General features: G+C 45.8%; 1 protein-coding gene across 2 annotated transcripts in view; it reads right to left on the bottom strand.

Moving 5' to 3' along the window:
* The window catches only part of DPP7 (dipeptidyl peptidase 7), a 33,637-nt gene extending 22,789 nt beyond the window's left edge, over positions 1–10,848 (bottom strand). Inside the window, exons 1-5 of one of the 2 annotated variants that reach the window (XR_012789621.1) lie at positions 9,613–10,848; positions 4,185–4,324; positions 1,910–2,073; positions 1,084–1,219; positions 609–690 (exon numbers count right to left, since the gene is read on the bottom strand). Coding sequence is in view for 1 of the 2 variants with exons in the window: in XM_075579061.1 (XP_075435176.1) it covers positions 609–690; positions 1,084–1,219; positions 1,910–2,073; positions 4,185–4,324; positions 9,613–10,741 (1,651 nt within the window). In the remaining variant the exon portion in view is untranslated. The remainder of the gene's footprint in view (positions 1–608; positions 691–1,083; positions 1,220–1,909; positions 2,074–4,184; positions 4,325–9,612) is intronic. The other variant, XM_075579061.1, reaches the window with a different exon arrangement.
* Positions 10,849–13,302: the final 2,454 nt, after the last annotated feature.

Below are 13,302 nucleotides of genomic sequence, written 5' to 3'. Positions count from 1 at the left end.
GGATTAAAGTTCCGTTGGGGACCCGGGTATGGGATGCTGGAGGCAAGGAAAAGGACTTCTTACCTCCTAATGCAGAGCCTTCCTTGGTCCCGCTTCCACAGTAAATGCAGACCGCACGTCTGCGGTGAAGGAACAGCCCCTCCTCCCCCTCTCGTGGTGCCGCCGACAGCGAGTAGATAGAAGCAGCAAAGATGGTGGATGTCAGGGCACTCTAACAGACTCAGGAACAGCCAGCAATGAAAAAAATTATAAAAACGGGTACCAGTAGGTGCCAAAGTAAAAAAAAGGCTTTATTTGAACAAAAAGTAGCTGGCAGACAAGACAAAAAAGGACCTTTTTTGTCTTGTCTGCCACCTACTTTTTGTTCAAATAAAGCCTTTTTTTTACTTTTGCACCTACTGGTACCCGTTTTTATAATTTTTTTCATTGCTGGCTGTTCCTGACTCTGTTCGAGTGCCCTGACATCCACCATCTGTGCTGCTACTCTGGCAGTAAAGGTTTTTGAAGAAACTAGCACATCTAGCAATGTGCTAGTCACCTGGTAAAAGGGTTAAACGGTCCATGTTTATTTTAGAATTGTTAAATTAGAACAAATATATCAATTTTACCTTGGCCCAAAAACATATTCTTGATTTGGTTGAAAGCATCTCGGACAGCCTCAACACATTCAGCACTGCTGCTCTGGTAGCTCTGAGAAGAGACATGCACGTGCATTTAATAACAAACAAACTAATATAAATATGTATTATTGCTCATGAGTACGACTCCATGCGCTGAATTATGATGAAGGCAGATCAAATTCACTTGAAACCAAGATTTTTCCCTTTGGGAGCTGCATTGAGATTTATGTGAATGATGAATTTATGTTAATACATTGTGATATTATTCTTATTTTTCCTGGAATAAATTACTGGCGTTGGTCAGTACACAACATACAATGATAATACCAATAAATGGCTAACATTACTAGACCTACCGATAAAAAAAAGATTTCCAACATTGACCAAGAACAGTCCATGCGCTTTTGAACAGTATGCTAATAATATTGGAAATGTCACTGCACTTCAGAAGTTATCCACTTACAGCTGTAACATCGCCAAAGAACTTGTAGGCATCTCCTGTTCCAGCAGCAGAATACAAAGGTGAACTGGAAGCCAAGGCGCAACATATCATATTTGGATACTTTAATCTGATGTAGGCACTCAACATTCCTGCATAACTGAGAAAAGAAAAAGCATGTGCTGTCAACTAATGATCCACTACTGTCATTCATCATTTTAAATTGCCTTTGGAAGTTTGGTTATAGGGCGGTATCGACATGTAATAAAACCTATTTCACTCCAGTAAAACAATGGGATGTTCAATTAAAAAAAATGTAATCCACCATGACTTCCTGAAATAGGCCAACCAAATGCACTGGCTCAGTCCTTACACAGATTGTTCTACAGTGCTGATAATAAACAGTGCACTTATCTAGCCAGAGAAGAGGCTGGTTCAGTGGATCTTCAAAACATTGAGACACGGAGCAAGTCCTTTAGCATGAACAGTTTGAATTGTGAGCAAACTGCCCAAGTGTTGAGCATAAGGTTACCAGAGCGAATACAATTTGGTGGCCTCCAATTTTCAGCAACTTTATTGTTGAATGGGTTGGAATTTCATGGCAAAAAATGGAGAATTAAACCGTAAATCAGCTGCAAAGCAGCGTATTACAGGCCAGAGCAAGAATATAAGATTAAAAAAACAATTGGCACGCAAGAACACTGTTACAGTATATTAACTGAATGTGATCTTTCAACGAACTCCTGCTAAAAGTTTATATTCTTGTAGCCTTTCGTTGACACTGCATATGAATTTTACAATGCAATGCAACAAAAACATGACGTAATGTACAATAATGTGTGGGATTTACCCGCCTCCAAAAGCAACAACAGGACTCCTCCCTGCTTTGTATTCATGCTTGATGTTTTTTATCAACATGACGTAATCCGCTAAGACTTGCTCGATGGAAAGCATTCCAATATTTTCTCTCTCAAATGACATATTTCCAAATGGTAGGGAATTACCATAATATCGCTAAAAAAAAGTTAACAGGATATCTTAAGTTAACAAAGCATTTGTAGTAAATGGTATCAGGTTTATTGTTTTTAATGAATTAAGAATTATTTGCAAGATGCAATGTGTTTTATTGAACAAATGTGAAATATACATGTGTTATAATTCACAAGCTTTTGACTCTAAGGGGAACGTGTATTAAAAGTCTCCTGGTTGCAAAACTGCAGCTAAACAGGAGCAAAAACCCCACCAACTTTATCAAGATAAAAATGCCATTTTCTCCCATAGGATTTTTTTTCTTTGATAACTTTGGTGCAGTTTGTGCTCTAGTTTTGCAGCTGGAAGACTGACACATAACCACCCAATGCTTTCTCTAGATAGAGAGGTAAGTGATGCTTCTTTGACAACAGATGAACTCATTTATATTTCATTTTCTCGTTAGTCTGATCAACATGGGATTGAAAAGGTTCAAATAACAAGTTTTTTTTTAAAATATAATGAAAGTTAATACATGGTGAGTAAAGTGAGATAACATTGAGTTATATCATATAGTTGTAGTTTACAAAATCGCAACACTTGATTTTAAGAGTCCTTATTTGCATCAATATTTCTAAAATAAAAATGTAACTATTGAATAAAGGCACAAATTATGTGATAAGGTCAATTTAGTTTGTATACTGTTATGATTATTCATAGCAACATTATAACTTTTCTGTAGAGGTGGATCATTCAAACAGGAAACACTAGGTCATGTGGCTATAATGGTAAAAGAAAACTTCTGCCTGAGAGAAATTTTACATTAAAAGCACATTCTAAGTAAATGAACCCCTTCTTTCAGCATAGGGTCTCCGGAGTTGAACTGCATTAAGTTCAACTCTGCAGTGCTTCCAGAGATACTTATCTCTGTAGGTACTGCCAATACTTGCTGCTTCTTAAATCTCCTGTGTCAGGCAGGTCAATAGGAAGCCACAACGGATGATGTTGGGCTTTCCTATTTTCCTGAGTGCTGCGGGAGATTTAAAACGCCATTTTGTTTCCCCAACAGGGGATGGTACTGGGGGCAACTACAGAGGAAAGTAGGAGGTCCCCGGAGCTGAAATGAACACTGTTCAGCTCCGCAGATCCCCTGCTTCCCACCTGGGCTGAAAAAATAAATGGGTAGGGGGAACCATACATACCATAAACACAGGCGGGTAGTAAACCTTGCAGAAACAATGTCTTATGCAAAACCCTAGGCCAGGGGTGGCCAACTCCAGTCCTCAAGGGCCACCAACAGGTCAGGTTTTCAGGATATCCCTGCTTCAGCACAGGTGGCTCAATCAATGGCTCAATCATTGACTGAATCACCAGTGCTGAAGCAGGGATATCCTGAAAACCAGACCTGTTGGTGGCCTTTGAGGATTGGCGTTGGCCACCCCTGATCTAGGCCAGTGATGTGCAAACTGGGGGACGCGACCCCATGAGGGGAGGTGCAGAGTAAAGCTGGGTCATGATAGAAGCAGGTGGTGGGAGATGTTAACGGCGACGGCCGTGGCCTGCCAGAGTGAAGCAAAGGAGCAGCCGGCAGTGGCGTTAGGAGTTGCACGGAGGCAGAGCAGGACGACAGGAAAGGAGCGCGCCCCAGAGGTCCGACAAGAAAGTCTTTCTTACTTCCGGTGTCTATGCTGCTACAGCGCGCTCCTCTCCGGTCGTCCTGCTCTACCTCCGTGCAACTCTTAACTCCTCTGCCAGCTGCGTATCTGCTTAACTCTGGCGGTCCGCCGCCGTTATCTCCAGGTGCCCACCTCTATCACCACCCTGTCCCACAGGTAGACATGGAAGATGGGGAGAGAGCTGAGGAGGGATGGGGAGAGATGATGAGAATGAGGAGTAGGGAGAGAGAGGAGATAAGGGAAAGGATGAGGAGGGAGAAAATAAATTGCAGTAAGTATTATTTTACACTACTATGCTGATTTATTTAAAAACCAACCTATAACATGTGTCATGTTTTACTGTTTTCAAAATATTATACCGATTCGCCCCTGGTCTAGGCAACAGACAGAACTGTGATCTGACTGAGAATAACACCAAAAAAGTTTTAGGCCCTGGTGATCTGAACCACAGGGTTACAAAACTAAGAAAGATACTCATACATGTTCAGCAAAAACAACCAGTGCATCCTGATCATCTGCCAGTTCAATAATGAAGCCTGACTCTTCCATGCTCTTCCAAATGTCGTGTCTGCCTCCGGTGTAAAAGAACAGTGGACCAACTCCTTTATTCCAATACTGAGCTGCAGAAAATAAAAACAATGTTAACAGAGCAAATAGGACACCAGGACAGACAATCCTAAACGTAGAAAACCAGGGCTGTTTTTTGGGGGATTGGAGACAAAACATGGAGAGGACCGTAAACCCAAATGCGAATATAATAGCCCTTGACGTTCATCTGTACAAAGGAACAAAACAAACAGGACAAAGGAAGATGGCAAAAAAAAAGCCCTAATTTAAAAAAACAAGTGATTTCAGCTCAAGTGCACAGGCAGTGGAAAGGTTTCCAAAAGCCACACTTTTTTTTTTTTTTTTAACACATTTCAAACAGTTTTTACGCTCATCTGGTGGAATAATAAATACTAAACATGACCCAGCGAAACACTGCAGACCTCATTTGCATTTCTGGGGGATTCGTGTCCCTTTGTCAGATGTGACCTGGCATAGGAAGGGGATTCCCCCCCAAAACGTGGGCACTTGTCTGTAATAAACTAAATAAACACATTGCTTTATGTGGCAAGATACCCTGTTTTGCGGTGACTTCCTTTTTTCTTCTTCATTGACCATTAAATATATACAAGAAATAAGTAAGAAATAAAACAAATAACTGACGATAAACCACCCGCAAAGAAACACAAGAGGGCAGTATAACATTCTGGTGTGAGGAAAGGAGCAGTGACGGGAAAGTGCAGAGCTAAAAATAATTATCTAAATTGACACCAAATTTTTTTTGGATTAGTGACTCTTCTCAGGTAATAAAATAAGCTATGAGCTCCTATTACCCTCTGAACTTCTCACTATAGAAATTCATTCAATAACAAAGACTGTTACATATTAGGCCGCACTTATAGTCCCGGCGATGACTGCGTGATGTCATCCGTCGCCGTTGTAATAGCGATTTCTGCTTATAGTGTAGGAGACCAGAGATGGCGACCGGGGTGTGTGGTGGGGGCGTGACCGTGAGCGGTTCGCCCTCATTGGCTGAACCGCTCACGTGCCGCTGACATCACGCGAAGGTCGCCGGAAAAAAATCAATTTCCATTGACTTCAGCGATATTGGTCGCTGTGTCGCGCCCACTATAGGCACACGCGACGGATTAAATCACCTTGTTTTGAGGTGACGCGCCGTCGCCGGGACTATAAGTGGCGGCCTTAGATCCATGTGCCAATGAAGGCATTACAGGTAAAATGACATAAATAAATAAAATCATACAATTTAGATCTGGAGTACAATATTTTTTTTCTACCATTCTCCAAAGACCGATATATATAAGGAATGCTACAGCACAGGAAATATAAAATGACACTGCGTAGTGCTGATCTATGGCCACAGATCTATGTGCTTTAGAGAGCATTACTTTTTCCTTAAGACAAATTTATGGATTTCTGGTTTCATTTCTTATCGAATTTGGAAATGCATAACTCAATCATAGCGAGACCAGATAATGCTGGGAGTTATAGTATATAGATTATAAAAATGATAAAAAATATATATTTCTTTCTTTCTTATAAATGTATAGATTGATTTGTTCTGAGATGGTGAGGTCTCGGATATCGGGATGGTGTCTTGTTTTGTGGCAATGTCTGGTGTTCTTGCATAATGTATGAGCTGTGTGGGGGTGGGGGGGGGGCGTTGTAGGAGTGTGGGGGTATAGTAGTTGTTAAGTTGTTTTTTTTCTCCATGAATTATTCTATTAAATTGTTTTATGTTATTAAAAAAACTAATAAGATTTCTTTTTTTTAAAGTTGATCTTTTGGTGTTATACTACCATTTACAAATTATTTTCACCTTTGTACAAGTATTAGTAAATAAGATGATTAATATTTTTTATGGGGCAGTCCCAATTTGAAAAACACCCATTTATTTGTTGATGTGACCTTCTGACAAACCTGTACAGACGTTTACAATTCACACCAGAAAGATTGCTGTAGTTTCATTCAGTTTGCAATGACTATCAGTTTTATATTTACACTGAACACTAATGGGAATTTTAGAACTGGAGACTATGTGAAACCCAGTGTCTTTAATGCCTAAAGGTGATTACTGTATTTATGTGTGGTGCACTAAGCAAAATAAATCTTTGAAACGTAATAAAATGTAATTGTTCACATTGCTGAATGCAAATAGCCCCCTTTTCCCAAACTTTTTAGATTGTAACTATGTAGATACCCTATATCAGGGGTGGCCAACTCCAGTCCGCAATCGCCACCAACAGGTCAGGTTTTAAGGATATCCCTGCTTAAGCACAGGTGGCTCATTATAACTTAGCCACCTGTGCTTAAGCAGGGATATCCTTAAAACCTGACCTGTTGGTGATCCTTGTGGACTGGAGTTGGCCACCCCTGCTGTAGATGTATTCTGGCCCTTAAAATACAGTACTGGCCATCTCCCACTTTAAAGGTTAGCACCTCGTCTGTAAGGTTAACGACTGGCCACTATAACAAAGTCTTTATAGGAATTCACTTATGTTCATTCGTATCTCTGTATTGTACTCCGTCCTCTTGTTTTTTTTACTATTTGGATGTTTATACTGTACAATCCTGCATTGACTTGGCACTTTAGAAATGTATTAATACCTAATTGAGCACATACTGTATATGATCAATCTAATACCAACAATTATACATTTAAAATGTATAGGTTGGAAGAACATTAACTACAACTTTTAAATCCCCATTAAGAACAGAAGTGATACTCAGTGCTTGGGCTGGACTGTAGATACAGTATATGATCGACTATCGCCCACAAAACTGTTTTAGGAAAAATATTCCTGACCTTTTCAATGGGCCCAATGGGACATTCCTATTACACTGTTCTCATTGCTAACTCCAGTAGTTGGGAAATCTTTGTGTTACATTTACACCACTGGAATTCTAGTAATTGGGAATCCCAACCGATAAACCACCAACTACGTGATAATATTCTAGAAATCCTGTCTTTTCCGTACAAATGGATGCCACTCATATGCGAAATTCTCACGGTAACACCCTACCTATTGTGTGCCCCTCACAGCAGTAAATTATTTTCGCAACGTTGCTCCCCATTATTATCACACCAGAGGGTAATTCTGGGTTTCGAGGTCTCAATCCTTCATTGAGATATATCGTGATATTACTATTACCAACCAGAATGCACTGGGACTTGCATTGAAAAAAACAAAGGCAATACTGCAGTAACACACTACCAAGTGCTTATAATGGCATCTTCGCTTGGAAAGTCCACTTATTAGTAACACCTTGCCAATGACATGCCACCAGTTACAAAAAAAGCTGTGTGTGCTGTGCACGCGCATAGTAAGTGAAACTTCTTTGACTTTTGTCACAGAAATTGATTATAACGCGCGTGCTCGGCACACATGTGTCAGTCAGTGTATGTGTCAGTCAGTGAGTATGTATGTGTGTCAGTCAGAGAGTATGTATGTGTGTTTGTTTGTGTGTGTGTCAGTCAGTGTATGTATCTGTGCCGGTCAGTGTATGTATCTGTACCGGTCAGTGTGTGTATGTGTGTCGGTCAGTGTGTGTATGTGTGTCAGTCAGTGTGTGCATGTGTGTCAGTCAATGTGTGTGTGTGTGTGTGTGTGTGTCAGTCAATGTGTGTGTGTGTGTCAGTCAGTGTGTGTGTGTGTGTGTGTGTCAGTCAGTGTGTCTGTCAGTCAATGTGTGTGTGTGTGTGTGTGCGTCAGTGTATGTCTCTCTCTCTCTGTGTTGTGTGAATGTCTCTCTGTGTCGGTCAGTGTGTGTATGTGTGTCAGTCAGTGTGTATGTGTGTCAGTCAGTGTGTGTATGTGTGTCAGTCAGTGAGTGTATGTGTGTCAGTCAGTGTGCGTGCGTATGTGTGTCAGTCAGTGTGCGTGCGTATGTGTGACAGTCAGTGTGCGTGTGTGTGTATGTGTTTATTGGCAGCAGTACCAGCATCATGAATGTTGAGCGGGTGGGGGAGCTCACAGGGGGGGGGGGGAAGGAACAGGCACATCATTCAGAGGCAGTGTTCGGTACATTACTGGGGTGTGCGTGCGCGCGTCAGTGTGTGTCAGAGTGCGCGTGCGTGCGTCAGAGTGTGTGTGCGTGCGTCAGAGTGTGTGTGCGTGCGTCAGAGAGTGTGTGTGCGTCAGAGTGTGTGCGTGCGTCAGTGTGTGTGCGTGCGTCAGTGTGTGTGCGTGCGTCAGTGTGTGCGTGCGTCAGAGTGTGTGTGTGTGTGTCAGTCAGTGTGTGTGTGCGTCAGAGTAAGTGTGTGTGTGTGTGTGTCAGTCAGTGTGTGTGTGTGTCAATCAGTGTGTGTATGTGTCAGTCAATGTGTGTATGTCAGTGTGTGCGTGTCTGTCAGTGTGTGTGTGTCTGTCAGTGTATGTGTATCTCTCTGTGTGTACACACCGTATGTCTCTCTGTCTGTGTCCTGCCCCCTCTCTCCTGACTCCCCCCACCCCCGGCGGAGCTGCGGACCCGGGGGGCTCAGTCTGAGTCTTCTGAGCAGATACCGCCCCCACCCCCCGGCGACGCGCTCAAGCTCCTCCCTTCCCCACCCCCCCGGCGGAGCGCTCAAGCTCCCCCCTTCCCCACCCCCCGGCGGCGCGCTCAAGCTCCCCCCTTCCCCACCCCCCGGCGGCGCGCTCAACCTCCCCCCTTCCCCACCCCCCGGCGGCGCGCTCAAGCTCCCCCCTTCCCCACCCCCCAGCGGCGCGCTCAAACCCCCCCATTCCCAGGCTGTTAGGAGCGGCGCCGGCGCCAGCCTCCCTCCTCCTGTCCATCGGCATGGCAGCGGGCGGGGAACGGCGCCGCTGCCAGCTGCTTCTGCGCATGCGTGGCGCGCGGCATGGCAGCGGGCGGCGGAACAGCGGCAGTTAGGAGCGGCGGCTATCGCCGCCGCATATGTGAGCAACTGGGTGTGGGGTGTGTGGGAGGGTGAGGGGTGCGGCGGCGATTAGGAGCGGCGGCGATACGTGTGAGCGGAGCGGCGTCCATTACGTGACGTCACTTCCGTTTCACATTTCGCCCCCCATCTATCCATTTTTATCCCATCAGAGGTGCCACTAAAGAAGTTTCACTTCAAAAAACACACGTTAACACTCGCTAAAGGCATGCCGTTAGTTTGCAAAATCAACACGGTATTGCCAATGACCTCCGATATTGTGTTACCGCCGGCATGAGTTTTAATGCGCGATTTCTCAGGGTTCCCAAAGTAAAACGACACCATTTTGCATACAAAATCACATGATGTCGCGCATTACTGTGCAAAAACAGGAGTCATAACACCTGTATGAGGCCTGAAAAAAAGGGCAGCCAATGTTTCCTGGTGAAATAGAAGAGGACGTGCCTGTGATTAAGTATCGGTGGAAGAATGTCTTGCTACCGTGACTGGAAAAACTAAAGTGATCTATCAGCTGTTTGAAAAACTTCTCTTCAAAACTGGGCTCTGACTTGGATGGACGCTCGGGGGTCGATGCCACGTGGAAGAAGCCCCAGGGCTTGCGTGGCGTGTTGACCAGGAGGGGGGGAGCTGGAGTAAAGGGCTCCACAATGCCTGGGAATTGGGCGCTGACGCCTCCATCTGAAATGGGGTTGAGACGTAGCTCTGCAATGATGGGGGGATAAGTCGCCCCGGGAGGGGGGGCTGGGAATTGGGCGCTAACGCCCCCACCAGAAATAGGGTTGAGACGTAGCTCTGCTCCGATGGGGGGATCTGGGAATTGGGCGCTAACGCCCCCACCCGAAATGGGGTTGAGACGTAGCTCTGCTCCGATGGGGGGATACGTGGCCCATGGAGGGGGGGCTGGGAATTGGGCGCTGACACCCCCATCCAAAATGGGGTTGAGAGGTAGCTCTGCTCCGATGGGGGGATACGTGGCCCCGGGAGGGGGGGCTGGGAATTGGGCGCTGGCACCGCCATCCGAAATGGGGTTGAGAGGTAGCTCTGCTCCGATGGGGGGATACGTGGCCCCGGGAGGGGGGGCTGGGAATGGATTTTCCGCCATGTCCTCTAAAGTCAACGGCCGCCGTAGCGGAGCCACTTCACTGGGGTTCTGGTAGGCCTTTTCTGCGCCACTTGTCTTTGCCGTGAGTTTCAAGATGGACACCTTGAGGCCTTCGCTCTCCCTGAACCCTGTGTGTTGGGTCATGGGGGGAAGTGTCATGGGGGGAAGTGTCATGGGGGGAGGTGTGATGGGGGGAGGTGTGATGATCTGACTGATGGGTGGTCTGGGGTTGGTAACCATGGTGATGTATATGGTCGCCAACGTGCTTGGGGGGGCAGGGATTTGGTTGCTCATGGGTGGAGACCAAGTGGGGGGGTACAGGATGGCCAGAGAGAAGGGGGGAGGGGCTGCTGCATAGATGGGTGGTGTGCTGCTTGGGGCCCAGGCCTGGCTCTCCACTCCAGTGCTTGAGGAGACCACGAGGAGGAGAAGGGTCGGCAGTAGGAGCTGTTGGGAGCTCCCCCTGTTCATTCTCAGCTGGGGGGGCCCATGGCGGCCTCCAGGTCTCTTTCAGAACCTCCGTGCTGACGTCACAAGCCGCGAGCGCGCGGAGCCAAATGGGCGGGAAAGCCGTGTTGCCTGGGAGACGAGCCGCGCGAGCATCAGCCTCTGGCCCGAGTCCGACGCGTCTTGGGATGTCGTCGCCATGGAGACTGGAGGCGGGTGCGGGTGCGCGCTCGCATGTGTGTGACCGCTTTTGCAGCCACACTGGGACGTGCAGCAAAAGGGGTTCAAATTACCTTTTCCGGTTACAGTTTGAATCCAAACATGTCACTCGGGTGTGGAGATCTGGGTATCCTGGTCAGTGTTCCCAGAACTCACAGCACAGGCCCCCATTACCCATATGAACACCACTGTGACCCCCCTAATTGCAAGGGGGTCTGACAATGCATTGTAATGGGGTCAGGAATCTGAACCAAAAGATGAGGCTTCCATGGTTTTCAAGGGGGGACTTCCATATGTATGGGGATGCATTGATAACCAATGACTGGGATTTAAAATGAGTGATACTTGACAAGTCTGAAATCATATTATATATATAGATATAGATATATAGATGTAGAGGTATCTGGACTGTGTTAGCCACTCTTGGTTATTAAAGCTCAGCTAACGAAATGCATTTATTTGTGCGAGCTTTGAGATACACTGATCTCTTCTTCCGGCGCTGTTACAATGGATAAAGCAAGAAAGGTTTTTTACGTATAAACATGCATCTTGGATTGTATCTGTGACTGAAGCCTATCCCTCCCCCTGTGCAGTATGCGATTTTATGACTTGAGGTGTTAAATGGCCCCTGAATGTTGGTGATGTAAGAGTGTGTGTATGTTTATAAATATAAATGTATACAGCGCCCAAAGTGTATACAGCGCATTACAAAAGTTGTGCGTGGAGTGGGAGTGTATACCAATGGTGTGGGTAGGTGTAGAAATGTAAGTGGGTGTTGCATTACTATTGATGTGTGTAGAGACTATGTGGTCCCTATTGGTATATAAGAATAGAATTACATAGTGTATTAAAGGTGTAAGAGACAGCTGTGTGTGCATTCATATAGCGCAGTTTGTAGACACATGGCCTTTAGCACTCATGGGAAGAGAGTTCTCTCAGTAGTGATTCATAAAACTGCGGTCTCGGTTTAGTCCACCGCTAACTGTACCGAACAGTCCCATCTAACCCCCACCCTAAGGGAAATTCTGTCTGCTACCTGATGCATGATGGTGCACTGCATACCTGTTAGGTGGAACAGAAGGCCTGAGAACTCTGCGATGGTATGGGGAGGCATCAGGACAGGCTCTCAGTGATGGTTCTTCTGTCAGAGCAGTGCCTCCATCCTATGAGGATCCTGGTGTAGCCAGGATGGTCCTCACAGGCGACTCTTTTCACAGATCACGCAAAGGATAATTCAACGGGACTTTATTTGGATACAGCATAGTCATTTCAGGCTCCATTTCCCTGAAGGCAGTACCCACGGCTTGAGGCCCTAGACACCCCTCCTCAGCACACCGTACCCCCCTAACAGGGCAAGGCCTCTGCCGACTCCTAGCCAGGATAGGCTATACTGGTGCTTCCCCCGCGCAGGGAGGTGAGCACAGCACTACCTGCTAAATGCAAACCTTAGAGGAAAACCCCCTCCATCCCCTAGGAGTCTCTTGTGAGCTGGGCTCCTATCAAGCATAGGCCCCTATAGCAGGGGAGCACAAACTTTTACTGCTGCGCCCCCCCTGTCTGGCCTGCTCTGGAGCTCGCGCCTCCCCTCCTACCTTGCAGCTGCGTCAAATGACGCTCTGGGGTCATGTTACGTCAGGGTCAGTGCTTCTACTCAGTGTGCTCCTTCAACCCAAGATCCTAACATTATAGTAGTTAAACTCATATAGGCTTCTACGATGGATTGCTGGTTTTAAGGAGCCGCCTAGGTTTTTTTTTTTTTTATTACCCCAGCCAGCCAGGAAATTTGAGGCATAGATTATTTTAAATAGTAGTAGTGATTATTGCACGTATAATATATGTGATGCAATTACCTTAAATAATACAACAAATAAGAACGCAGTTTCCCTTCATCTCTATATTCTAAAGTACAGATAATCTTCTTTCAAATCGGAACAATAGATAGGGTTGCCAGAGATAGCTTCTCCAAAAATACTGGACACAATAGTGAAAGGTGTGATGCATTCTAGACGGGGACACACACACACCCTCTATCCGCTTCATGCTGTTTCCTCCTCTCATTGGCCCTACCCCCAGGTTCCTGACACCTCCTCCTGATTGGCTGCATTACCCAGCAGCAGCAAATCAGGATGGAGGAAGCTGCCCAGCCCCCTAGCAGCAGCCCTGCTGGGGGAAATCCTACGGTCCCCCCAAAGCCGGCCAGGTTACTATGTCCAGAGAGGTAATGTCCAGTATACACATACACGTCCAGTATTACCTCTAATGTTTTACTGGACGGAGTGCCCAAATACAGGACAGTTCTGTTCAATAGTGGACACCTGGCAACCCTAACAATAGATATGGCATGTGCATCTATTACAGCACTGAGA

This window comes from Ascaphus truei, chromosome 21, assembly GCF_040206685.1.
Source record: "Ascaphus truei isolate aAscTru1 chromosome 21, aAscTru1.hap1, whole genome shotgun sequence".
NCBI lineage: Eukaryota > Metazoa > Chordata > Amphibia > Anura > Ascaphidae > Ascaphus > Ascaphus truei.
This window is presented reverse-complemented; position numbering and strand designations above follow the sequence as displayed.